The 25536-nt window shown below is 49.6% G+C and overlaps 1 protein-coding gene and 1 long non-coding RNA gene across 25 annotated transcripts in view; one reads left to right on the forward strand and one right to left on the reverse strand.

Moving 5' to 3' along the window:
• Positions 1-25536, forward strand: part of DLEC1 (DLEC1 cilia and flagella associated protein) — a 77077-nt gene that overhangs the window by 40185 nt on the left and 11356 nt on the right. For 15 of the 24 annotated variants that reach the window (XR_011995221.1, XR_011995222.1, XM_026001012.2 and 12 more), the window contains 15 exons: positions 4230-4317; positions 5012-5185; positions 5851-5987; positions 7449-7541; positions 10579-10669; positions 11410-11572; positions 12837-13029; positions 14033-14091; positions 14676-14844; positions 15157-15250; positions 15473-15603; positions 15712-15870; positions 18907-19046; positions 24500-24653; positions 25269-25379. Coding sequence is in view for 22 of the 24 variants with exons in the window: in XM_026001012.2 (XP_025856797.2) it covers positions 4230-4317; positions 5012-5185; positions 5851-5987; positions 7449-7541; positions 10579-10669; positions 11410-11572; positions 12837-13029; positions 14033-14091; positions 14676-14844; positions 15157-15250; positions 15473-15603; positions 15712-15870; positions 18907-19046; positions 24500-24653; positions 25269-25379 (1956 nt within the window). In the remaining 2 variants the exon portion in view is untranslated. The remainder of the gene's footprint in view (positions 1-4229; positions 4318-5011; positions 5186-5850; positions 5988-7448; positions 7542-10578; positions 10670-11409; positions 11573-12836; positions 13030-14032; positions 14092-14675; positions 14845-15156; positions 15251-15472; positions 15604-15711; positions 15871-18906; positions 19047-24499; positions 24654-25268; positions 25380-25536) is intronic. The other 9 variants (XM_072726465.1, XM_072726468.1, XM_026001015.2 and 6 more) reach the window with 3 other exon arrangements.
• Positions 2126-4630, reverse strand: LOC140594438 (uncharacterized). Its single transcript, XR_011995225.1, has 3 exons — positions 4558-4630; positions 3917-3972; positions 2126-2204 (listed from the first exon to the last, which is right to left on the reverse strand). It is a non-coding gene; the product is annotated as an uncharacterized lncRNA (long non-coding RNA).

Here is a 25536-nt window from a genome sequence, read left to right on the forward strand (position 1 = left end):
CCCTGATACACCTGAACATCTTGGGAAGAGATTTTTAGAGAAGTGCAGGGAGATTGAATTATTAAAAAGTACACATTAAACAAAATAATCAACTGATTATTAACTCTGGAAAGATAATTATATAAGGGACAATTTCATGCTCAGCTGCGAATATCATTTATACCATGACAATAATGTAAACATTAATTACTATATTAACCAAATAGTAGGATATAACTTATCTTGGGAAGATGGGAGAGAGGAAGGGTATATCAAATGGTGATATGGGAGAGGAAAGAGAGAATGTGTATATCATCTATCCATAATTAATGCCTAGAAATGAAAAAAAAGTAACATGTCATATGGAGACATATTATGAAATAATCAGCTAAAGGAGGAAAAAGTATTGCAGGAAATGGCAGGAGAAGGATCCAAGGGAAGAGATCAAAGATTTTCAAAACTTTTGACTCTGTAACCTGTGTGGCTGTCCAACTTTGATGAAAATAACTACAAATAAACCCCCAAAACAAAACTTTGTAGCAAAAGAAATGCTAGGCCCAGATCACATTACAGGTCCACACCACCAACCATTTAAGCTAATCCCTATTATGGATAAACTCTTTCAGAGACTAGAAGAAGAAGGAACATACCCTCATTATTATGTGATGAGCCTGCTATCTGAATGTATGTGTGCCCCCGGAAGTTATATGTTGAAATCCTAGCCTTCAGAGATGATGGTGTTAGAAGGTAGAGCCTCTGGGAGGTGCCTAGGTCATGAGGATGGGACTTCATGAATGGGATTACTGCTTTTGTAAAAGATGTTCTAGAAAATCCTTTGCCTCTTCTACTATTTTGAGAACACAATGATAAGGTGCCAGCCATGAATCAGGAAGAGGGCCCTCACCAAAATGTGACCATGCTGGCACCTTGTTCTTAGACTTGTGAACCTCCAGAACTGTGAGAAATAAATTTCTATTTTTATAAGCCAACCAGTTTATAGCATTTTGTAGTGGAGCCCAAATGGACCAAGACAGAGCCTAATGTTACCTTGACCTCAAAGCCACATAAGGAGCCATGACAATGAAAAACTTGCTTAAGAACATTGGTACACCCCCCAGTCCCCATCCTCTGGAAGCTGCAAGAGAGCTTCTCTGTCCTGAGGTGGGGACAGATGGGACCCAGGCTGTGAATGTGAAGGCTATAGGGTTGTGGTGGGAATAGAGATCTGTATCTTATAAGCCAGGTGGCTGTAGACTTCATATACTTGCTCTTTTTTTTTTTACCTTTTAATATTTTGGTGACTTAAAAAAGACATTTGAAAGGAAAAAAAAACACAGGTGCAGAAATACTAGGTGAAAAATGGCAAGCCAAATTGAGGAAGAAGTGCACGTGGGCCCACGCACGCATGTGTACACACACAAACGTGCCAGGAGCAAATTGTGTGTAACCCAGGAGTGTAAGGCATGTCTTCACAGTGGGCCTTGAATTGGCAGTTCGCTGCCCTGAGCCTGTCATTTTTCCCTCTGGGGCTTTTAGTGCTGTTAACCACTCTACAGTCCTCATAATTAGTGCTGCCCCCAGAACTTTCAAGCACCATAGCTAGCCCATGTTCTAGTTCCTGGCCTCCACCTGCATCTCATTTCAGCTGACCATGGGTGAAAGCCATGGTAGTTGTGATGTCACTGCATACCCGAGGTCATCACACCCGACCTCCTACCAGCTAGAGTCTTGATTGCCACCAGACTGGTGGGAAAGCCAACTCCAGACTTGCATCCTAAGGGTCTGCTGCTTTAGAACCCTTCTTATGCCAACTGTCATAGCATGGGTGCCTCATAAAGCAGACTCCGAGGCAGTGAGAGCATGTGCTGTCATTTGCATCTCTGGAGAGGAGTGAGGAAAGAGGATGGAAAGAGGAAGAACCAATCTGAGAACGTGTTATTGAGCTGACTGCCATTGAGCACAATTGACGGTTTCATGTGGCACATCCCTTCAGAAGCCATATAAACTGCTGGCTCCTGCCTTTTACTGGTCAGAGATCTGCCTTGTGTGGCTGGAGTGAGGCTCTCTTAATGCCTCAGTGGACATGAGGAGCGGCTGCTGCCATGAACACCTTGACCGTTAATCTCAGCAGTGGGTGCACCTGGCTCGGTGTCTGAAGGAACAGCAGCCTGATGGAGGAAGCTGCACATGTTGTTGCTCCGGCTGTTCCATGCACATGTGCACACCTGAGGAGGCAAATGAGAATGCTTGGCATATGGAAAATAATTTAATCCCTACCTCACTCCATACCCTAAGCAAAGTACTTTTCAGCAAAGATCTCAAACAAAATTTATTTATTTTCAAATGAAATTTAATTTTTTAAAGATTTTATTTATTTATTCATGAGAGACACAGAGAGAGAGAGAGAGAGAGAGACAGGCAGAGGGAGAAGCAGGCTCCATGCAGGGACCTGACGTGGGACTCGATCCCGGGACCCCCAGGATCACACCCTGGGCCGAAGGCGGTGCTAAACCGCTGAGCCACCTGGGCTGCCCTGAAATTTAATTTTATTGTTATTATGAATTTTTCTAGAGAGAGAGAGATAGAAGAGGCACAGAGGGAGTGAGGGAATCTTAAGCAGCCTCCACACTCAGTGCAGAGCCCAACAAGGGCTTGATCTCACAGCCCTGAGATTGTGACCTGGGCCAAAACCAAGAGTTGGACATTCAACTGATTGAGCCATCCAGGAACCCCTCAAACAAAATTTAAAGAAGAAAATATAGGAGATATAGAAAGATTTCTTGAAAGCACAAACTGTGGATAAATTTTATATTAAAACTTTAGAAACTGTACATCAAAACATAATATGAGTTATAAACTTGGAGATGTTTATAGCATATACCTTATAAAGAATTAGTACCAAGAATATAACAAGAACTACAAATCAATAAGAATAGACAAAGTATACAATGGTAAAATGATATGGACAGACAACTCACACAAGAGGAACCCCAAATAGCAAATAAAGGTATGAAACTACAAATAAACCCCCAAAACAAAACTTTGTAGCAAAAGAAATGCTAGGCCCAGATCACATTACAGGTCCACACCACCAACCATTTAAGCTAATCCCTATTATGGATAAACTCTTTCAGAGACTAGAAGAAGAAGGAACATACCCTCATTATTATGTGATGAGCCTGCTATCTGAATGTATGTGTGCCCCCGGAAGTTATATGTTGAAATAACTAATATATGATCATGATCATCATTATGAATAATAGAGAAATGAAAATTAAAACCATAATATGGGTCTCTCCACACTTGGGTATGGTTTGCAGATGGACTGGTGCAAATACTGTGTTGGCCAAAAATGGACAAGTGTTGACTTAGGAATACATGTCTATGAGTAGAAGTATGAAGACACACTTCCAATTTATGTAGCTGTTATCTGGTGGAGGGTAAGGGTGCTGGAGTAGGGTTTCATCTGTATTTTTAGTGTTTTTTTCTTAAGCTGGGTGATGGAAACATGGCTTCTGTCCTGTTAAAATTTACATATCCACTATAATATTTCACAAAAAAGAAGCAAAAGATGTGGTCATATACTGAGCTCCTCTTTTGTGTTAGGTGCTGTGCGGAGTGGGGGTGGGGGTTAGCAGTGTGTGAGTTCCAGGCCTTGCCCCCCGGGATCTCCCAGTCTGAGAAGGGAGTAGAGGCAGGGTTTAATGGGAGTTGGATGGGTGGAGTGGTCGAGGAAGGCCCAATTACTACCCTGTCGTATAGGTGCCCACCAGCACCTCTTGACTGGGGGCATGGGAAGAAGTCAACAAGTAAGAGGCCAGGTGGCAGGATTTTGGAGCCAGATGTCCTGGGCTCAAACCTCAAAACTGTTACTTACTAGTTAGGGTACCTCTTTGAACTTCAGCTTCTTTGGGGGTAAAATAGAGATAGTGCCCACCTTTTCCTGGTTACTGTGAGGTTGAGGGGGCACATGGCAGGTACTCAACAGTAGGTCTGGTTTTAAAGAGGACAAAGCATAAGTCAGGTCTATTCCCACCTTACGTTCACCTTGCATTTTAGTTTTTGCAAATAGAATCTATGATCCATAAGGTCGCATAATAAATCCCCATGTGCCCATCCCCCAGCCCAGACTCACTCTTTGGCACCTCTAAAGTGGGTAGCACTTTCCATATTATGTAGTCAATCTGGGCTTCAAATCACTTGGCCATGCATGCGGCCGTCTAAAAGAGCTCCCCTTGACCTTTGGGCAGATGGTAATCTCCCTGCAGAACACCACCGCAACCAGCCGCTACCTGCGAGTCATCCCGCCCTCCACGCCGTACTTCGCTCTGGGATTGGGTGAGTCAGCCTCGCGGGATGTGGACCACCTCAAAATTGTATGTTGGGCTTGCTCCTGGCACAGGCCCACCTGACTGTCAGATGAGCCTGGGCCTACATTTCTTTTCACAGTCCCTGGGGCCCTCGTGCTCTGCCAATAGCCTGTCCACCTCCCAGCCATCGTCCTGGGGTGTCTCTGAGTCCTGCCAGCCCCCTTCTCCAGTCACCCCCTCCAGGCCCTGCTTTCTGCCCTCTGCTCACCCTCCGTGCTGCCACTGCATCCAGTCAGGCCGTCCTCGTTCCTCACTTAACTCGTTGTGGTGGCTTCCCAGCCAGCCTTCCAGCTTCCGTGACACAGTGCTTTTTCCAAGAATAGCTCTGACCCTGTACTTCCCCTCCCCAGCCATGCTCAGAAGCTCAAATGGCTCTCTGCTGTCCACAAAATAAATTCTGAGCCATCAGGCCAGGCATGGCCTCACCTAAGTCTTCCAGATGGACCATATCCTTCCCACCTGCCCCGGGCCCTGGTGTTTTCCCCTGGACTCCTGCTCTAGCAGCCCATTCCCCTTGCACAGCCTGGTAGTTCTGCCAGCAGTGTGGCCTTGCAGCAGCCCAGCTGTGATGGGATCTCTGCTTGCCATCTGTCGTATTGGAGTGCGAGTCCTGGTGGCTGGCGGGGCCTCAGGTCCTCATCTGCTGCTTTTGTCATGTGCAGGGATGTTCCCAGGAAAAGGTGGAATGGTGGCCCCTGGGATGACCTGCCAGTACACTGTCCAGTTTTTTCCCGACTGCCTTGGAGACTTTGATGATTTTATTTTAGTGGAGACCCAGTCAGCTCACACACTCCTAATCCCCTTGCAGGCCCGGAGGCCACCCCCAGTGCTGACACGTGAGTGTGTGCTCTGCCTTCCCTGGACAGGAAGTCCAGGTTGACGAGTCCCTGCAAAGACTAACAGTTCCCATACAGCTTTCCCCGATGTCAGGCCCCAACTATCTGACTTCCCAGTGGAGGTTGACTCAGAATTACACAGAGTAGGAAAGGAGCCCAGCAGCCTAGTGAGCCCCAGCACAGGCTTCGCAGGCTCCCAGATCCCCAAGGGGGCCTGTGTCACACTGAGCTGGGGAAGGGGTGCCTTGGGGCCCTCAGTAGATGTCACCTCTGTGGCTATGTGGGTGGCTTCTTTGGGGAAGCTGGCTTTGGCTGGGCTCCCTCATTAGCAGTAAGCCTCTTCAGTTGGGCACAGGCTGCAGGTTAGGACTCTGACCCACCACCACCAGGACCATGCTGCGTGGCCCTGGCTGAGGTCCGAGTCAATAGTGAGCACAGACTCCTGTCATTCTAGCCAGCAGTGCATGGAGATCAGTGGCTGCCATATGGGTACAGAGGTCAGGGCATGTCCCCTTCCATCTGCTTTGCTCTGGGTGCTGGCCCGGAGGCCCTGTGTTCTTCCACAGATGCTCTGACCTCTGGCTGGACCTCAGGTGAACAAGGGCAATAGGGGCTATTCAGAGCGACACGTCATTTCCGTTGGGCATCTTTTCTTATGGCTTCAGTGTCACCAGTGTTGGATTGTGGTTACTGCCTCATTGGGGGAATAAAGATAACAAGATTCATCTGCAAAAACGTGGGCTTCAGTGTTGGCAAATTCTGCATTATGCCCAAAAAGAGCTGGCCACCACCAAGTTTCAGGGTGAGTGATCACAGACCACTACCTGGAGCAAGAGCAAATCCATCAAAGGAAATCCCTCCACCCCCATCCCATGAGGGATGTCCTAGAGTACACCTGTGAGGGGAAACACGCAGAGAAAAGATTTGTGTGACTCTCTCCCAGCTGCCATATCAACCATGTATGGAGATCAGCACTGTAGTTCTTGTTATGCCACCTGTGTCACCCGGGCATGTTGTATCACCTCCCTTATCCTTCCTAGCTTGGCTCAAGTGTCACTGCATTTATTCATTCAGTCATTAAAATGTTTTCATAGAGCCAAGGCCCTAAGTTGGCAGCTCTTTGGCTGAATCCTGTGTGCATATTTATTTGGTAGAGTGCTTAAATCATCTTTTTAAAGATTTTATTTATTCATGGGAGACACAGAGAAAGGCAGAGATATAGGCAGAGGGAGAGGCAGGCTCCCTGTGGCAATGTGGGACTTGATCCTAGGACCCCAGGATCACACCCTGAGCCAAAGACAGACACTCAACCACTGAGCCCCCCAGGTGCCCCTAAAATCATTTTTTGAGACAACATAGAGAGATTTCACCTAAAATATGCATTTCCAGTTCCTGAAAAATTGGAGGGGCCCTGCCTGGCTGGCTTGGTCGGTAGAGCGTGTGACTCTTGATCTCGAGCTCATGAGTTTGAGCCCCATGTTGGATATAGAGATTACTTTTAAAAAAATGAAAATCTTAAAAAAAAAAAAAAGACAGAAAAAAAAAAAAGATTGGAAGATGTGCAGCGCTGGGCCCGGATTCACCGTGGCCTGTTGGCTGGAATGGAGCACTGGCACCATGGATTGCGTGCTCACACTGTGATTTTTCAAATAATATTTCTCTGTAACTGTGTCTCCGGGAAATCGGTGATAGATCCAGAGGACTGCAGGTGCCAAGACACACATTTCACTCCCTTCTGTTACCTGCCAGGATCCTGTAGGTGTGGGTTTGTGTCCCCAGGGTGCAGGGATGGCTTCCTTTGCCAGCAACTTGGCAGCTCCCCCACCCCCACCCCTGACTCTGGGGCTTAGAGGTTGGGCAGGGTGGGTGGGTGGCTCAGAGATGGAGGCAGACACATAAGCTGGCAGCAGCCACCCAGGGCGCTGTGGTGGGGAAAGGACTATACTTTGGGAGCCCACCTGCTGGACAAGGCCTCCTATCACGCTTCTGCCTCATGTTGGAAGCATGCATCAGTGCTGTTCCTTCCACCTCCTACCAGAGCTCAGCTCTTCACTGGTGCCCTACCAGCCTTCAGATGCCCAGGGAAAGTGGAGGGAGTCCTTGTGGAATGGGCAAGCCTCAGTTTCTTCACTGGTAGTGTCCCGGCTGACCCTCAGGATCCTTCAGATTGCAAAAGAGGTGTTTGGAGGAGAGAAGTATGTCATCAAGCACTGGATTTTACAACCTCTTCCACGCTCTTGTGTAATCTCCGCTTTTCTTTAAGGCTGTTGCAACCATTGGCTTCGTTGAGCAACCTCCTTTTGGAATCCTACCTTCGGTGTTTGAGCTGGCTCCTGGGCAGGCCATATGTATGGAGGTAGGTAATTAGATGTGACGTACAGTTTCTCCTTGTCACAGCTGGTCACAGCTATTTCCTCAGCTGCTTGCATGAGGCCATTTGCCTCTGGTTTACGTGACCTGAATATCCATTCCCATTCTAGAATGGCCTCTTACATTGGGTAGGGTGAGCTCATTTGACTGTCTCATGACCCCTTTTACAAAGCAAGTGCAGATAGCCCTAGTCTTTCCATCATGATCCCTAAATGCCGCTTGCCCATGCTGTTAGCCTGGGAGGCCCTCCCATCTTAGCTGCCTCCAGGATCTTCCCATGGTTCTTTGCTCTCTCTTGGACACCAGATCTGGTGCCTGGGGGATGATAGTGGCTTCATCCTCTTTCCTCTTTTCTCCTCAGTTATATGGCCAGCAAAACCTGAAGGCCTTCCTTCCTTTGCCTTTCTCTGAACCTCTGCAAAAGCTCCCAGAGTTGAAATCTGCTGGCTTTGGGGTTTTCCTTTCCTAACCAGCTTCTTTTAGTGGTCCCTTTGGCTCATCACACCTGCTCACAGGTGCCCAGCATAGTCTGTGAGAAACGGTGATATCTCCCTGCCCTTCTGCTCCACACCCTCACCCTCCCTGACTCCCCACCGCCTGACCCCCTGTGTCTAGGAATCATACTGGGTGCTGCAAGCATATGTGGCCTTCCCTGCTGGCCTTTGGAGAAGGCACTGACATTCAAGAGTGAAAGCTGTTTGGTTTCTGGGGAAGGGGATTTGGACTACACCATGTCAGCAGGTAGAGAGCCAAGAACTAGAGTGGGTTTTCAAACCTAGCTACCTATTGCAGCCTCCTGAGAAACTTGCAAATGTACACTGGCTTGGCTGCTAGTCCTGAGGTTTTGTTAATGGGTCTGGGGTTTGCCTGAGACATAGGATTTTTTTTTTAAGATTTTTATTTATTTATTTATTCCTGAGACACACACACACACAGAGAGAAAGGCAGAGACACAGGCAGAGGGAGAAAGAGGCTCCATGCAGGACCCCGACATGGGACTCGATCCCGGGACCCCCAGGATCATGCCCTGGGCTGAAGGCGGTGCTAAACCGCTGAGCCAACCAGGCTGCCCTGAGACATAGGATTTTCAAAGCTCTGCAGGTGTGCAGCAAAGTTTGAGGCCCACTGATGTAAGCTGCTTGCCATAGTGAAAAGGAGGGCTTCTTTTATCAACTGCTTTCCAGTTTCAAGCACCTGATGGACATCCGGGAGTCCTGGAGTGATGCCATCTTGTTCATGTCCATGCTGATCTGATCCCTGATAAGAACCTGGCCCTTGGGGGTTGGGATGAAGCCAATTCAGGGCATTGGAGGGCTTTGTCAGACCTCACCTGCTGCTAGGAGGTGGCTTGGGTCCTCTTGCCTGGTCCAGGCCTCGTTAGTACCTTGTGCTGTGGCTTTAAGTAATTGAGGCTGGGCACCCCTGCCGAGGCCAGGACACCCCCACCCCACCGCATCCTCCTGTGATCCCCACAGAAAGGAAGAGGGGAGCAGCAGCAGGACTTTTGGGGGAACAATGAGGAGTCCAGGGGAGGCTTTTCCCTTGGCATTCCTTGTGTATTTTGTTGATTGATTGGAGTTTGTTTTAAAATGCAGTCATAGGGATCCCTGGGTGGTGCAGCGGTTTGGCACCTGCCTTTGGCCCAGGGCGCAATCCTGGAGACCCGGGATCGAATCCCACGTCGGGCTCCTGGTGCATGGAGCCTGCTTCTCCCTCTGCCTGTGTCTCTGCCTCTCTCTCTCTCTGTGACTATCATAAATAAATAAAAATTAAAAAATAAATAAAAAATAAATAAATAAAATGCAGTCATATTTCCAAGTAAGAAACAAATTCACATAATTAAAAATCAAAACACTGAAGTTCTTCAGCCACCTGGAGGCCACAGCCCCACCAGGTCTCTGGCCACCCTGCCAGAGATACCCGATGCTTGATGAACAACTGTGTGAGCGCTTTCTTTCCTTTGCTTCTCCTTTTCCTTCCCATATATCGTTGCCCAACCTGTACTCTGTTCTTCCCACTCACTGTTCTGCTCTATCCTGAAGAGCCTTCTCATACTTGTCACAGCTGTGTAGTATCCCACTACATGAGTGAACCATAACTCAGGTCAGCTGTCCCCTCCTGATGGCCATGAAGATTCTTTCTGACCTCTGCCATTTCGGCAACTACATACATCACTCTGTCTAACCATGAGTCTACCGGCAGGTTACAGTCCTTGGAGAGGATTCGCTGACTCGGGGGTCTCTGCTGGCCAGAACTGCTATGCATTGCCAAAATCCCCACCATGCAGATATGGCAGGGTGCCTGTTTCCTCACACCCTTGCCAATATGATGTGTTATCAAAGCTAAAGGAAAAACTGTGAAAGAAAGAAAGAAAGAAAGAAAGAAAGAAAGAAAGAAAGAAAGAAAGAAAGAAAGAAAGAAGAAAGAAAGAAGAGAAAAGAAAAAAGAAAAGAAAAGAAAAAAGAAAACCATTGTCATGCATATTTTAAAGCAGATACAAAAATGGAGAGGCTAGTTTAATGCTCACTTGTGTCCACAGCACACAATCAACGTTTATCAACTCTTGGCCAATCTCATTGCATCTATGCCCCTCCATCTCTTCCAGCCAAACCACCCTTCCCCTCCAGATTATTTTGAAGAAAATTCAGATATCTTGTCATTACATTTATGATTGCTGGCTTTCTGTTGTTTGCCAGAAAGAAGAGTGAAAACTACTTCTGGGTGGTTTTCATTTACATTTCTTCTATTGTGAATGAGGTTAAACAAATTTTCATGTGTCTGAGAGCTGTTTGTATCTCAGTCTCTCTGAACATTTTCTTCATCCGTTTCAACATGCTTCCTGCATTGGTCTGGGCCGGAACCTTGGCAGAACCCACTGGCCTTAAGGAGAAGGCGAGGGGGGTGGCAGGGGGTGCCAGGCAGCAGGGAGGGAGGAGAGAAGTGAGAACAAGGGTAGAAGGTGTGAGAGGAGGAGGGGTCAGCCCCTTAATGGGAGGTAACAGGGGAACCCTTCTCTCCACTAGGTTTTGTTCCTCCCAACGAGCCTAGAAAAGGCAGAACAGACCTTCATCGTTGTGTGTGACAACTGCCAGATAAAGGAGCTGGTGACCGTAGGTGGGCTTGTGTGTGCTCCCAGGCCTGGGGCCAGGGTGGGCCGGTACCCTGACTCTAGCATTGACTGTGGCACAGCTGTGCCCACCCTGTGTCAGGGGGCACACTGAGTGGGTGCTGCAGCCTCCAGGCTCGGGGTCTAGCATGGGGCCTGCTGCTCTGGTCAGACATTGGAGACCCAAACCAGTGTGGACTTTGGGACAATCCCAAGGAACCTTCTAGTGAGAGACAGATGGAAACCTGGGGTAAAGTGTTTGATATTTCATTTTGAAACTCACCTCAGTCTCCTTTGGGGAATTGCCAGAGACTTACATATAAATGACCAGAGGCACCCCAGGTTCTGTGGAGCTAGAAGGGCCATCCTGCTGGATTTCCCCAAGATGCCCTTGTTTGTTCATTCATTCATTCATTCATTCCTTACATCCATCCATCTCTTTCCTTCCTTCCTTCCATCCATTCATCCATCCATCCATCCATCCATCCATCCATCCATCCAAATTCACCCAGCAAGCATTAACTGAATGCCAGTTATGTGCCAGGTTATCAAAATCATGTCTTTAGTCTGGGAAGGTATGGGTACAGGATCTGTATGCTGATGGCCCCCTGCCCCCCTCTTGTGTACCATTCCTGGGGTCATGATCAAGGCCAGTTGCATATGGACAGTGGCATGGGTCCTGTGACAACCTTTGGCCACAGAGTCCTGATTTTAGCCCTGGTGAAACTTTACCATCTTACTGTGTCAGGAATCGGGCAGCTGGTTGCTTTGGATCTGATCTATATTTCTGGTGAAGAAAGTCATCCGGAGCCTGGAGAGCTCACAGACTTAACAGCCCAGCACTTCATACGCTTTGAGCCTGAGAACCTTCAATCCACAGCTGGAAAACAACTGATTATTAGAAATGCTACGTGAGTGACCCCTGTGCTGGACCCTCCAACATGCACCCTTTCTCCTTCCTCACCTGGCCCAGAATTCTCAGTGAAGCGGGAGAGGTTCCTTCCAAGGGCCAGGAAGGAATCTGGGCACAGGATGGAAGAATCCAGATTTGCAATGTCCATCATGTAGCCACATGTGACTGTTTAAATTGAAGTCAGTTGAAATTAAAATTAATCTCACTTTTTCAGTGGCACCAGTCACTTTTTAAGAATTAGCCACGTGTGTAGCTAGTGACTGTCATTTTGGACAGAGCAGATATGTGACATTTCCATGACTGAAGTCTGTCATATTGGACAATGTTGTTCTAGATCATCCTGGAGTATCCTCAGTCCACAATAGTTTTGCAGAGAGGTCTTGCCCTGCCCATGAGGGAAAGCCAACCGAGTTCCAAGATCAGACAGATTGTGACCAGCGGGTTCAGTCCTGCTGCTGTTTATTTCCTGCCCATTCTGGGAGCACCGCCGTTACGCTAGCACAGACCTCAGGGAGCCTCCCAGCCAGGCTTCCCTGGTGACCCCAGGCTGTACACGGTTCTGTCACCTGAGGGGATGAGTGGTCCTCATCTGCTGTCCCTCCCCACCAGCAGCATGCGGGAGTCCCACCTCCCCACCACCATGGAGTTGTTAGTGCTCTGTTGAGAGCCAGTGGGCACATACCCTCCTGGACAGAGCTGTCCCATGAGGCCAGAGCTGGAGGGATGGAGGCTGGTAGAGGGTAGAGCGAGGAGTCCGTGGGGCAGATCTTTGGAACTCTCATGTGGTAGGAGACACTGCAGAAAATTTTCCGGGTAGCTGCACCTTAATAGTTAGAGCATGAGGACGCCTGGGTGGCTCAGTGGTTGAGCATCTGCCTTCAACTTAGGGTGTGATCCCGGGGTCCTGGGATTGAGTCCTGCTTCGGGCTCCCTGCATGGAGCTTGCTTCTCCCTCTGCCTATGTCTCTGCCTCTTTCTCATTAAAAAACAAAAACAAAAACAAAAACAAAAACAAAAAACAGAGCTTGATTCCCTGTGTTTAGTTATCAGTTTCCCTGAGTCACTGTGGCTCCGACCCGCAACTGCTGTAGTGGGGAGAGGGAAGCTCCCTTAGGAGGTCTCCAGTGTGCACTCCATGACCCATGTGCTCCCCCACTTCCTGTCCCTGGGTCTTTTTCTGCTCACTGCTGGAGGGGGGTCCCGCCAGGCAGGGGGGCAGAAGACTGGTCCTGGCAAAACTGGGCCATCCACTGCCCCCACAGGCATGTGGAGCTGGCCTTCCACTGGCAGATCATGAAGCCCAATCTGCAGTCCCTAATGCCTGGAGAAACCTACAGCCTGGACAGCCTCAAGTACCACCCTGACAGGGAGACGGCCTTCTCCATCCTACCTGAAAGGGGGGTTCTCGGCCCACACACGGACCATGAGTTCATCCTCACCTTTTCTCCTCATGAGGTAAACATGATGCCATCCAATAGTCACGTGTGATTGGGTGACTTTCACCCCCCATCCCCACCCACCATCCTTGTTCTGTAGTGACCCTGAAGCCACAGCTGAGCCTGACGAGATCCTGGCATCCTCCAAGGCCAGCACTTAGCTAAGTGTGGGGCTGGAGGTCAAAGCAGCCTGTTCTGCCTGGTCCTGAGCATGCACGCACCTTGTCTGCCCCAGACCCTGGGCTCGCTTCCTGGGCTCTGGTGTCTCCTGTATTTCCACTGTGTGGGTGACAGGACCATCTCTGCTCGGCCCCTAGCAGCCCCCAGAGAGTGAGGTGTGGGTGCCAAGGGCTGGGTTTACATGGTGGGCTCTAGCACGAGGCCCTGTATGCAACATGAGAGGAATGGGAGCTGGGTGGGAGGGGGTCCTCTGGGGCCCTCCAGAGCTTCTCTGCCTCTTTAGCCAGCATCCCAGGGCCGGACCATCCTGGGAGGGTGTGGTGCTTCCCACAGTCAGGGGCACTGCGGAGGGACGCCTGGGTGGCTCAGCGGTTGAGCGTCTGGCTTTGGCTCGGGTCATGATCCCAGGCACCTGGGATCAAGTCCCCCAATGGGCTCCCTGCATGGAGCCTGCTTCTCCCCCTGCCTGTGTCTCTGCCTCTCTCTCTGTGTGTCTTTCATGAATAAATAAATAAAATCTTTAAAAAAAAAAAAAAAAGGAGGGGGGCACTGCTGAGAGACAGTATCAGGGTCCCGAGATCCTCTCCTTCCTGTCCACTGAGGCCTGGCTGAGGCAAGAATGGCAGTCCTGAGACTGCAGCGGCCCCCACACCGTGAGTCCTGGCTCCCGTCCTGGCAGGCCACCCTCTTTCCTTAGGATGGGGCGGGGCAGTAGCAGGGAAGCCGCACCTCTCTGGCAGCGAGGCCAGGGAGAGAAGGAACTCCAGCCATGGCTCCCATCTTCTCCAGAGCAGCCTGACAGGAGCGCAGCCTGTTTTCAGGGTGCTGTGTTTGTCTTGCAGCTGAGGGATTTTCACAGTGTGCTCCAGATGGTGCTAGAGGAAGTCCCAGAGCCCCTGAGGTGAGTGGGGACTGGGCCCTCTATGAGGGGTGCACAGCAGGGCCTGCCTCCCGCCGGGGGATACCGGTGACGGCCACAGCAAGGAGCAGATGAGCCCCCTGGCCCCCAGCAGGCTTCCACGTGAGGGGGCGCTTCTGCCTTGCCCTGGCACCTAGGCCCGGAGGGCTCAGCAGTGGGGAACCACTCACCGGGCTCCACTCAGTGTTCGCGCTGGGCAGCCAGCCTGGGGCCCCGGGCGGTGGTGACCTAGGCGGGGAGCTTGTGCCCCATTGGAGGCATCTCCACCAGCTCTTCCCCAGACAGACTGTCAGGCTGGGTCTCCAGTCAGCATCGTGTGGAGACCCCAGGCTGGGCGCCATTACTGCGTTGTCCTGGGAGGTGGCGGGCAAGGGCCCCATCCCAGTACTGTCACAGCCGTGGTCATTCATCACTGTTTGGTTGGCTGATGCCTCTGATTTGTGGGTGCTTAGGAGCTGCGGGTGGGCGAGTGCTTTCTTTTCATAAGACCACAGATAAGGTGAGGGCCACATGGGGCCATACTCCGGGCTGTGTTGGCTCTTATCTCACAGTGGGTTTGTCTTCAGCTTGGAATTGGAAAACCTGAAGGATTCGTCCTTCTCTGTGGATGACGTGATTGTCCTGGAAATCGAGGTGAAAGGCTCAGTGGAACCCTTCCAGCTTCTCTTAGAACCATATGCCCTCATCATCCCTGGGGAGAACTACGTTGGCATAAATGTAAAGAAAGATTTTAAGGTACACTATGGTCTCTCCCCGGCCCTGAGTGTGCTGAACTTGACATGACTATAGGGAGGACGTGGCTGGAAGGGCAGATGGCAGCCACTGTCCCCAGGGCTCCTGAAACTGACTTGGTATACACATGGTAGGCTGGGCACGACTCTCATTTTACCAGCTCCCCAGCATCCTCTGATGCTGTTGGCCAAGAATTAGCTGGAAGGGTGTTGGGAGGACCCGTCGGGGGCCAACAGCCCTGCAGTCCTTCGGTGGGCACAGATGTGTGTATACAGAGGCAGTGCCTGGGAGCCAGGATCGGGGCGTGTCTTGCAGATGTGGAACAACAGCAAATCCCCCATCAGATACCTGTGGGGGAAGATCAGTGACTGCCACATCATTGAAGTGGAACCCTGTGCGGGGACCATAGGTACTTCAGGGACAGGGCGGGGTGGGGGTGGGGGTTGTGACCTCTTGGGGCTGGCTGGGGAGGGAGGCCTGAGAGGTGAGGGGGTCTAGACAGGGGTTTCAGGGGCTCCTGGGGTCAGCTCCAGTTGCAGCCTGGCACATGTGATGGATGAAAAGTCAGTGAAGGCCAGAGTGGAGAACTGCCTTCCTCCCTCTCTCCAGCTCACCTCCTCCTCTCTTCCAGAGCCCAATGAGGTGGAGGATTTTGAGTTGAGCTTCACGGGGGGCGTCCCTGGCCCAGTAAGCCAGGACCTGCTGTGTGAAATCCAAAACTCCCCCTCGCCAGTGGTGTTACACATTGAGGCGGCCTTTAAGGTGCCGTCAGGGGGGCTGGGCAACTGGGTTGGCCAGAAAGGTGGCAGGGGTAGGGCTCAGAGTTTGCTCCCATGGCAGCCCAGTGACAGGCCCCTCTGGGTGTGTCAGGGTCCCGCCCTGGTCATCAGTGTCTCAGCCCTTCAGTTTGGTTTGCTGCGCCTGGGGCAGAAAGCTACCAACTCCATCCAGATCCAGAACATCAGCCAGCTCCCAGCCACGTGGTGCATGAAGGAGAGCCCAGTCTACCTCCAAGAGAGGCATGAGGATGTAAGTTGGGTACCACAGTCTCTGGGGATGCCACCCCTCCCCCCACGAGCCAATTTACCCACGGTGCTTTCAGAGCATTGAGGCTAGAGAGGAAGAGCCTGCCTGGTGACTCTTGCCTAGCAGTGTCCCCAGTTCTCCCCATCTCTGAGGTACTTGGGGTCCTCTCTACAGCAGAACTTATCCCTGGACTGGATTTTCCTGTTCCTTTCTCCACCATCTGATATGGAAGGAAGACATGGGTTTCTCCCTCTGTCAGAGCAGCCTGATAGAGAAGATAAGAAGAAAATAGGCAGCAGAGTGGGTGGAAAGCTCCCAGGCCTCTGGGGGAGGGTCAGGCCCTCAGCACTCTCCCCCAAGGTTCCCATCCTCCCAGGGACTGTGTTTGCAGGGTGTGCACCTGCCACCAGGTGGCACTTGGGCATGGGCTTGCGGCCCAAACTGAAGGGCTCAGAACACAGAACCAAGATTCATTTCCACTCAACTAGCTCTTTCTTTCTTCCTATAAAAATAGAAAATACTAAAAGTGGTTAAGTATTATCATCATCGTCACATTTAAATACGATGTGTGATTAAGAGCAAAACTAGAGCAAGTGGCACATCAATTACTCCCTACCTGCTGGCGGTTAGCTGTAAATCACCACTGGCCACCTCCACTCTCCATACACATGGCAGCTGTGGCCTCTTGGGAGCTGCCTTAGGTCATTATTGCCCATGGGAGGCTCTGACTAGGTCTGTGTGGTGAAAGCACCCCCCCCCCCCCGGCTGCTTCCTGCCAACGTCCTCCTCTTGCTTGCCCACTTACCGTCTGGGACAGAACACTGCCGCTCTCTCCTTCCATACTCAGAAGCCCAGGAAAGACAGGTGCAGCTGCACACCCATCTTTTCTGCCAGTGGGCGTTCCCTTTCTCCAGGACTTTGCATTTTCACTTGACCAACCATGTCCTTTAGGCAACAGCCTCATTTCTCCAGCCAGGCACTCAGATCATACTTAGAAGTTGTGACCATCTTCATCAGATTATCTACACCATTGCCCAGAGCCATTGCCAAGTGTCCTGTTACACAGGCTTGGAGTTTAGCACTGTCCATCCAGCCTCATCGGCCTCCCCACTTGGATTCAGGAAACATGGAAGATAGGGCAGGGACATGGTCGTATCTGTATCTTAAGCAGGAGGCTTTTCTTCAAATGAAACCTTAGGCAGAAGCTCAAGATCGATAATAAAGTGTGACTGCTCTGGCCACCGAGAGATGCCCTAGTAGATGCCCCCTGCCCCATCCTGCCTCTCCCCATACCCTGGTCCCCTGCCCTAGGCACTCTGGAACTACAGCCACCCTTCTTGCCAGATAGAGACAGAGAGGGCCAATGGCTTCCTCAGGGTCACCCAGCTAGTGGGTGGTGGAATCATTAGATCCCAGTTCTCTGATTCCCAATCCGGGTTTTTCTCCCATGGTGAAGAATGACAGAGTTTTATAATTGAAGTAACTGTCAATTTCATAGTATATTAAGATTTATGTCTTAATTGAAGCTGCTTTGAATCCTGTCTCTATGGTTCTCTGTACTCTGTTCTTTTGTTTTGTTTTTAAGATCTTATTTATTTATTCATGAGAGACAGAGAGAGAGAGAGAGGCAGAGGGAGGAGCAGGCTCCATGCAGGGAGCCTGACATGGGACTCCATTCCGGGTCTCCAGGATCACACCCTGGGCTGAAGGTGGTGCTAAACCACTGAGCCACTGGGGCTGCCCTACTCTGTTCTTTTGAACTCTCAAAAAACAGTGCTGGGATCCGGGGTTGGTTAGATGTGCATATGTCAGGGTCCTAGAGACCCAGTCCTGGCCTACAACATCCCCCAGGGCTCCCAGTGGGGCACATAAGCGGAGCAAAGGCCAAGGAAAGCAAAAGGGCTTGTCTTTACTACCAGAGTTTGGGGCCCAGACTTGAGCACCTGAGCCACTTTTGCTGAGAGTTAGGTGAGCCCATCCATCTCACCAGTGCCAGGGAGGTGAGCTGTCAGAAGCAAGAGAGTGCAAAGCCCAAGACTAGCACTCTGGACCTGATCTGGCCAGCATGGCAGCATGGGTGGGAGGTGGCAGGGGGCTAGGAGAGGGCAGGCCCGCACGGGTAGGCAGGACGCCCTCCAGGCAGGTGCCTGGCACCCTCAGCCTCCTAGAATAAAAAGACCAAAGAGGGGATAGCATCTCCCCTGGGTGTGACCTTTCCTTGTGTACAATGACACCCTCACCAGGGAGTGGGGCCCTGGGGCCCTTCCCTCATACCACTGCTCCTTGTCTCAGGGCAGGAAGAGGGGTGTAGAGAGCCCCGGTCCCAGGTGCATTCTTCTTCCTAAGCTTTTGCCTTTCCTCTCTCCTTCCTGTGCCTGGTATAGAGGCTAAGTGTTCAAGCCTGCATTGAGCAATGGTGGGCAGTGGGGATGTATGTGTGCTGTGGTCGTGGAAGCTTCACCCTTCCCCCATCTGGTGACTTGGTGGTTTTCCTTACTTAGAGCCCTCAGGGTCCTGACTCATGCCTGTTTGTGGGGCTGGGCAGACCTCTCAGAGCCACTGAGCCTGCCCCCAGTGTGACTCCCCCTGTCCTCTGGGGCACTCCCTCTGCCCTTTACCTCTCAGATCTGGGCCAGTGCGTAGGGACCCTCTCCTTTATTTAGAGACCAGGGTTTTGTTGTTTTGTTGTTGTTGTTTTAAGATTTTTATGTATTCATGAGAAACACAGAGACGCAGAGACATAGGCAGAGGAAGAAGTGGGGTTCCTGCAAGGAGCCTGATGCAGGACTTGATCCCAGAACCCTGGAATCACACCCTGAGCCACAGGCAGATGTTCAACCACTGAGCCACCCAAGTGTCCCAGAGACCAGTTGTCCTCTTATTCCTGAGACCCTTGCTCTCCCTGCTTGCTTTTCCTGCATCCTAGCAGCTCTTTGAAGTGCTGGGGCAGCTTTGGGGGGACCCTGGTTGGGCCAACCACCAGTTCTGCAATTCCAAGTGTCCTCTCTCCTCATTCCCCTGGATTGACCTCTAAATCAGGTGTCTCCCTTCGACATTGAGCCCTCTAGCGGCCAGATTCACCCTCTGGGGGAGTGCAGAGTGAACATCACTTTGGAGGCCAAGCAGTGCCAGCGTCTGCAGACCGTCCTAGAGCTGGAGGTGGTAAACGGGACCTGGAGGTAAGACAGGCCGTGGGGAGCCAGTACAGCTCACGTTATGCCTCTTCACAATATAGTGATGCTGTATGTCGCTAAGTGCTTATAGACATTAAAGAATTTAAAGATATTGGAATGTGTTTGTTCTATAAAATTTGGAAGTTACAGAAAAGAAAATCCATTAGCCAGATAAAATTCACTGGTAATATCATAGGGTATATCCTTCAAGTTTGTGTGTAAAGGATTATAAATTAGTACAATCACTTTCAGCAGCACTTTGTGTTACTCAGTAAAGTGAGCTGTGTGCATTCCCTGGGACCCAGCATCAGCCCTTCGAGAAATGTTGCACACGTGCACTGGGAGCTGAGCACTCACAGGGGATGCTCATCACCAGATTGTTCACAGCTGTGGAAAACTGGGAACAACCAAGGATGGTCAACAGGAGAGTGGGCACCAAAAATTGTGACTTACTTACACTTACTTATTTATTCATTTATTTATTTTTAAAGATTTTATGTGTTCATGAGAGACACAGAGACAGAGGCAGAGACACAGGCAGAGGGAGAAGCAGGTTCCATGTAGGGAGCCTGATGTGGACTTGATCGCAGGACCCCAGGATCACACCCTGAGCCGAAGGCAGGTGCTCAACTGCTGAGCCACCCAGGCTCCCCAATCGTGACATATTTAAATGAGCAAGTACCACTGATTTCTGGGAAGGTACACACTGGAGGTTTCGAAGGTTATCGGTGCTATTCCTTTTCTTCCTCCCTCACTCCCTTCCTTCCTGCCTTCCTTTTTTTCTTTCTTGTGGAAAATGTCTTACATATATAAAAATAGAATAGTACATAAAAATAGAATAGTACAATGAGCCCCCACATACCCATCACCTACCTTCAATAATTATCAAATCTCTGCAAACATTGTTCCATTCATATCCTTCATCCCTTCCCAAATTATTTTGAAGTATAATATTCATTTTCTTAAGCTGGGTGAGGATAACACACAGGTATTCTTTTTATTATTTTTCAAACTGTGTATATCCTTTATGATGTAGCTGGGTTTAATAGTCATTTCTGCATACACTTGGTATTTTGTTATAAAAACACTTACTTCCTAGATTTATCCTCCTTTATTTATCCTCCAAAAAGACTGGAATTTTATATTTCCACCGCCAGCGTATGAGAGTGCCCATTACCCTACAGTCTCACAGTCTCCCAGGGGAGGGAGGAAGGGGTCAGGCGTGGGGGAGGGGTGGGGGAGGGGGGGTAGTACCACCAGGGTCCTGAAAGGGTTTCTCCGCGGAACCAGCACGGGTTTCAGTGTGCATCTTCCTCACCTGTCCTATGTGGCATCTTGTGGCCTGAAATCCTCAGGTGAAGTCTTTCTTCTGGGGGGGAGGGTGGGGAATGCCTTTTATTAAGCCTGCCTACTTCCTTTCCTATCTCTGCTGTTCTTTACGGACCGAGTGTGAATCAGAATGTTTCCAGTTGTACGTGATGGAGACATGGATGCAATCAACTCAGGCAAAACAGGATTCCTGTGGCTCCTGTAACTGGGCAGCCCTGCCCTGCTGAGTCCAGCCTTTTCCCAGGGCTGCTTTTCTGGGTCTCTTTCATTCTCTTTCTCCTTCCCTCACCCCGCCCCACCTCCAACTGCCCTTCTCTGTGAGCCTCTCTGCTCCCCACCCCCATTGGCAGGGGCCCTCAGGGGAGGGGGCCTGCTTAGGGCTCCAGGCTCACATGCTCCCAGCCTAACAACCTTGGGGGTTGAGGGCAGGGATGAAACTGCCTTTCTCCAGAGTGGGCTTCTCCAGGTCACGTGCCGCCCTCCCCTCCTGCCTGTGCCCCAGGGGGAGGGTCTGCCTCCAGAAGCAGCTGGTGGGAAGGTTGGCCAGACAATGACAGTGGCCACCGCGGCCCAGGGCAGGCCTGCTGGATCTGTCCTGTGGGAGTTTCACCATTTTCCCCAGGTTTTCCATCTCGGCATTTGTGCTGCTTCTTCAGGGAGATGTCCTTGGGCCTTGCAGGGCACTCCTTTGGTCTTTGGTGGCTGCCCTTCTTTTGACAATCATATTTTTATTTTATTAATATTATTTAGATTTGATTTATTGATTCATGAGAGACACAGAGCAAGGCAGAGACACAGAGGGAGAAGCAGGCTCCCTACAGGGAGCCCAATGCAGGACTCATCCCAGGACCCCCAAATCACACCCTGAGCGGAAGGCAGATGCTCAACCAGTGAGCCTCCCAGGCAATCATATTTTTTTAATTTTAAGCTTTTTGTTCTCAGATGGTTCCCTTTTTATAGGAATCCGTCATTGTCTGACGGTTGCAGCAGCGTCTCTGATTCCCCCGAGGAAACTCATTTTTGTTTCCTCACATTTGGTTGAGCTTCTTCTCCTTCAGATTTTCTTCAACATTCAGTAATCCCTTGGCAGCTGGTTCCTGTCTTGGAGTGGGAGAGGAAGCCGACTGACAAGAGGAGCTGGCGGTCTAAGTTCCTGAGGAAGTGGGTGTAGGTGTGGAGAGCACTGCTCTTCCGGGGAGTGAAGTGCATGTGTCTGTGAGCACCCTCTGTACCCAGCCACCCGCATCCAGGAGAAGGAAGGCCCTTCTGGGGAAGGCAGCCAAGGCAAACAGTAGAGGACCCCCCCACTGGCCAGCTACTGAAATCTTTGCATTCCCTCATTTGTAAATAGGGATAAAGGACGCGGATCTCTCTGGTTGTTTTCCCTAGGTGATAGTTGAGAGTCCCAGTGTTACTGCAGGATCTGCCCTGACCTCTGGGCAGCCCCACACCCACATTCCTCAGCAAGGGTGCCACAGCTTGGCCTTCTGGCGTGTTGGTGTGTTGCTGTGTTGTGGTGCGGTGTGAAGTGTGCTGTGCAGTGAGCTCAGGCATCGGGCCCTGAACTGGCCACGCTCACCTCTGAGCAGCCTTCAGTTAACTCTTCTGCCCTTTCTCTATGGCCCACTTCTGCCCATGAGGCCCCTCCTTCTGTTAGGGGAGCTCTGCAGGGCCTTCTTTGACAGAGATTTTTAGTAGTTTGTACTGTTTAGTCAGTTGATCTGATCCATTCTTCTTTTTTTATTCTCATTAGAACAGCATTATATTTACCTCTTTTATTCTTTACATACAGTTTTCCACAAATGGTATGTGATAAAATATAATGGTGCAAGTGTAACAGTGGCCAATCCTGACCCACTCTCCATCCTTCTCCACCCTGTTGGCCTGCTTATCCACATCCTTGTGATCTTTCAATGGTAGTCATCCCAGCGTGTGCAAAGTGATATTTCATTGAGGATTTGGTTTATTTTTTTCCTGATGACAAATGATGTTATGCATCTTTCATGTGCTTATTGGCCATTTGTTTGTCTTCTTTGGAGAACTGTCCATTAAGATCTTTGCCCACTTTTTAAAAATAAGGTTGTCTTTTTTTTTTATTATGGAGTTGTAAGTGTTCTTTATATATTCTGGATATAAATCTCTTACTAGACATATGATTTTTCAAATACTTTATCCCATTCTGAGGATTGTATTTTCACTTCCTTGATGATGTACTGCAAAGCATAAAAATTTTTAATTTCCATGAAGTCCACTTTATTTTTCTCTTTGATATCTTGTCCTTTCAAGGTTATACCTAAAAAAACCATTACTTAATCTCATGTCACAAAGATCTTCTAAGAGTTTTGAGGTCTGGGCTCATACAGTTTGGTCTCTGATCCGTTTTGAGCTAATTTTTGTATATGGTGTGAGAAAGGGATCCAGCTTCATTCTTTTCTATGCAGATAACCAGTTGTTCCAGCACCATTTTTAAAAAAATATATTTATTTATTTATTTGAGAGAGAGAGTGAGCCTGTGAGCAGCACATGCAGTGAGCATGTGAGCAGTCAAGCAGACTCCCCACTGGGCTCAATCCCAGGATCCTGAGATCATGACCTCAGCTGAAATCAAGAGTTGCTCAATGGACTGAGCCACCCAGGGGGCCCTCAGCACCATTTTTTAAGAACACTGTTCTTTATCCATTGACTTGTCTTGGCACCCTTGTCAAAATCAATTGTCAGAATCAATTAGAGGTGCCTGGCTGGCTCAGTCAGTAGAGCATGTGACTCAATCTCAGGGTTGTAAATTCAAGCCCCATGCTGGGTGTAGAGATTACTTTAAAAAAGTAAAATCTTACAAAATAATCAATTGACTATATGCATGAAGGTTTATTTATAGGCTGTCAATTCTGTTCCATTGATCTATACAATTATTCTTTTGCAAGTACCACATTTTCTTGATTACTCTGGCTTTGTAGTAAGTTCTGGAATCAGGAAATATGAACTCTCCAACTTTGTTTTTCTTTTTCAGAATTGTTTCGGCTATTTAGGGTCCTTAGAATTTTCATGAGTTCTAGGATCAGTTTATCAATTATGGCAAACAGCTGGGATTTTACTAGGGAGTGTATTGGATCTGTAGGTCAATGAGGGGAGTATATTCACCTTAACCATATTAAGTCTTACTATCTGTGAACATGAAATTTCTTTCCATTTATTTAGGTCTGTTTTCATTTCTTTTGATGATGTTTTTATCATTTTCAGTGTATAAACCTTGTACTTCTTTTCTTAAAGTTATTCCTAAGTATCTTTTTTGATGCTTTTGGAAATGGACTGATTTTCTTACTTTCATTTTATGAGTATTCATTGCTAGTTTATAGAACTGTTTATTGATCTTATATCCCACATCTTGCTGAATTCATGTACAGGTTTTATTAGATTTATATCTAAGTATTTCAGTTTTTCTGAGCAATTATAAATAGTATTGTATTTTTAACTTCTATATCCACAGGTTCACTGTTAAATAAAAAATGTGATTCGTGGGTGGCTCAGTGGTTTAGCGCCTGCCTTTGGCCCAGGGCATGATCCTGGAGTCCCGGGATCAAGTCCCGCATCAGGCTCCCTGTCCCTACATGGAGCCTGCTTCTCCTCTGCCTGTGTCTCTGCCCCTCTCTCTCTCTCTCTCTCTCTGTGTGTGTGTGTGTGTCTCTCATGAATAAATAAATAAAATTTTTTAAAAATGCAATTTGTTTTCATATTTTGTACCTTGTAACTTTTCTGATTCATTAGCTGTGGGAGGTTGTTGTAGTTGTTGTTACTGGTTTTTTTTGTTTGTTTGTTTGTTTTTAAGATTTTATTTATTTATTCATGAGAGACACAGAGAGAGAGGCAGAGACACAGGCAGAGGGAGAAGCTGGCTCCATGCAGGAAGCCTGATGTGGGACTCAATCCCAGGACTCCTGGATCACGCCCTGGGCCAAAGCCAGGCGCTCAACCGCTGAGCAACCCAGGTGTCCCTGTCGTTACTGTTTTTTAAGGAGTTTTTAAAATATAGATTCCTTGGGATTTTCCACACAGAACAAAATGTCATCTACAAATAGGGATGGTTTTGTTTTTTCTTCTCAAATCACTATAGCTGTTATTTCTTTGTGTTTCAGCTACCTTCCTGTGTATGCTGAGGTACAGGAGCCCTTTGTGTACCTGCAAAACAGCCATGTGGAAGTCAGGAACCTGTACCTTGGTGTGCCTGCCAAGGCAACCATTACACTCATTAATGGCACTCTCCTGCCTACCCGATTCCACTGGAGCAAGGTGAGTGAGCCTGCACTGTTGGGCACTGGGTCTGCAGCCCTCAGCACCAGAGGCCCATGTGGAGAGGGTTGTTACTCCCCATAACAGAGGCTCACCTCTCTCCCGCAGCCTGCCCCTTGCCCCACGATGCTCAGAAATGCTGGGCTCCTTGAAGAAGCAGCACATCTGATCTGGTTTTTCCTTGCCTTTTCTCCTCCCAAGAAGGAGTGCACACAGCTAGGGCTCCCCACTGGTGTAGCCCATGACTGGTCCACACAGCTGTTTTGAGCCCAGCTAGAGCTGATGTGGAGCTTATTCTGTGTGCCATGGGAGGTGGAGCCATGTCCTGGGCATCAGAGGCAGCTGCCTTCTGCTTCCCATCACCCTAGGCCTCCCAGGGCAGCTTGTTCAGTTACAGGCAACTCCTGACAGGTGTGAGGTCCACTGAGGGTTGGGAAGGTGAGGAGAAGGGCCCAGTAGATTACCCCCACCAGTGAGCGCCCAGCCCTTCTGGTCCTTCTGCGGGCCCTCAGACTGCCAGCCTCTGGCAGAGCATGCCCCAGTGCTGAGCACCACGTGGTCCATGCTGGGAACCCGGCATGTGACAACAGGCCTACATACCCATATGTCTGCCAGCTGCTGGGGCACCAAGCAAGTGTCTGCACAGCAAAGGTCTCCCCTCGACGTGGCACACTGGGTCCCAGTGAGGAGCGCCAGCTCAACCTGGAGCTGACTGCTCATACTGAGGTGAGTAGGGTGGTGAGGAGGCCTGAGGGACTAGAAGACTCCCCGTAGCTGTCTGTACCAGCACGGAGGTCCCCTCAAACCCCACTCCTATCAGAGGGCAAGAGATTTCTTGCATTTGGGTCTGGGGTCCCCATTCCTGTTAGGCCTGCTCTCTAGG

Source organism: Vulpes vulpes, chromosome 11, assembly GCF_048418805.1.
Source record: "Vulpes vulpes isolate BD-2025 chromosome 11, VulVul3, whole genome shotgun sequence".
NCBI lineage: Eukaryota > Metazoa > Chordata > Mammalia > Carnivora > Canidae > Vulpes > Vulpes vulpes.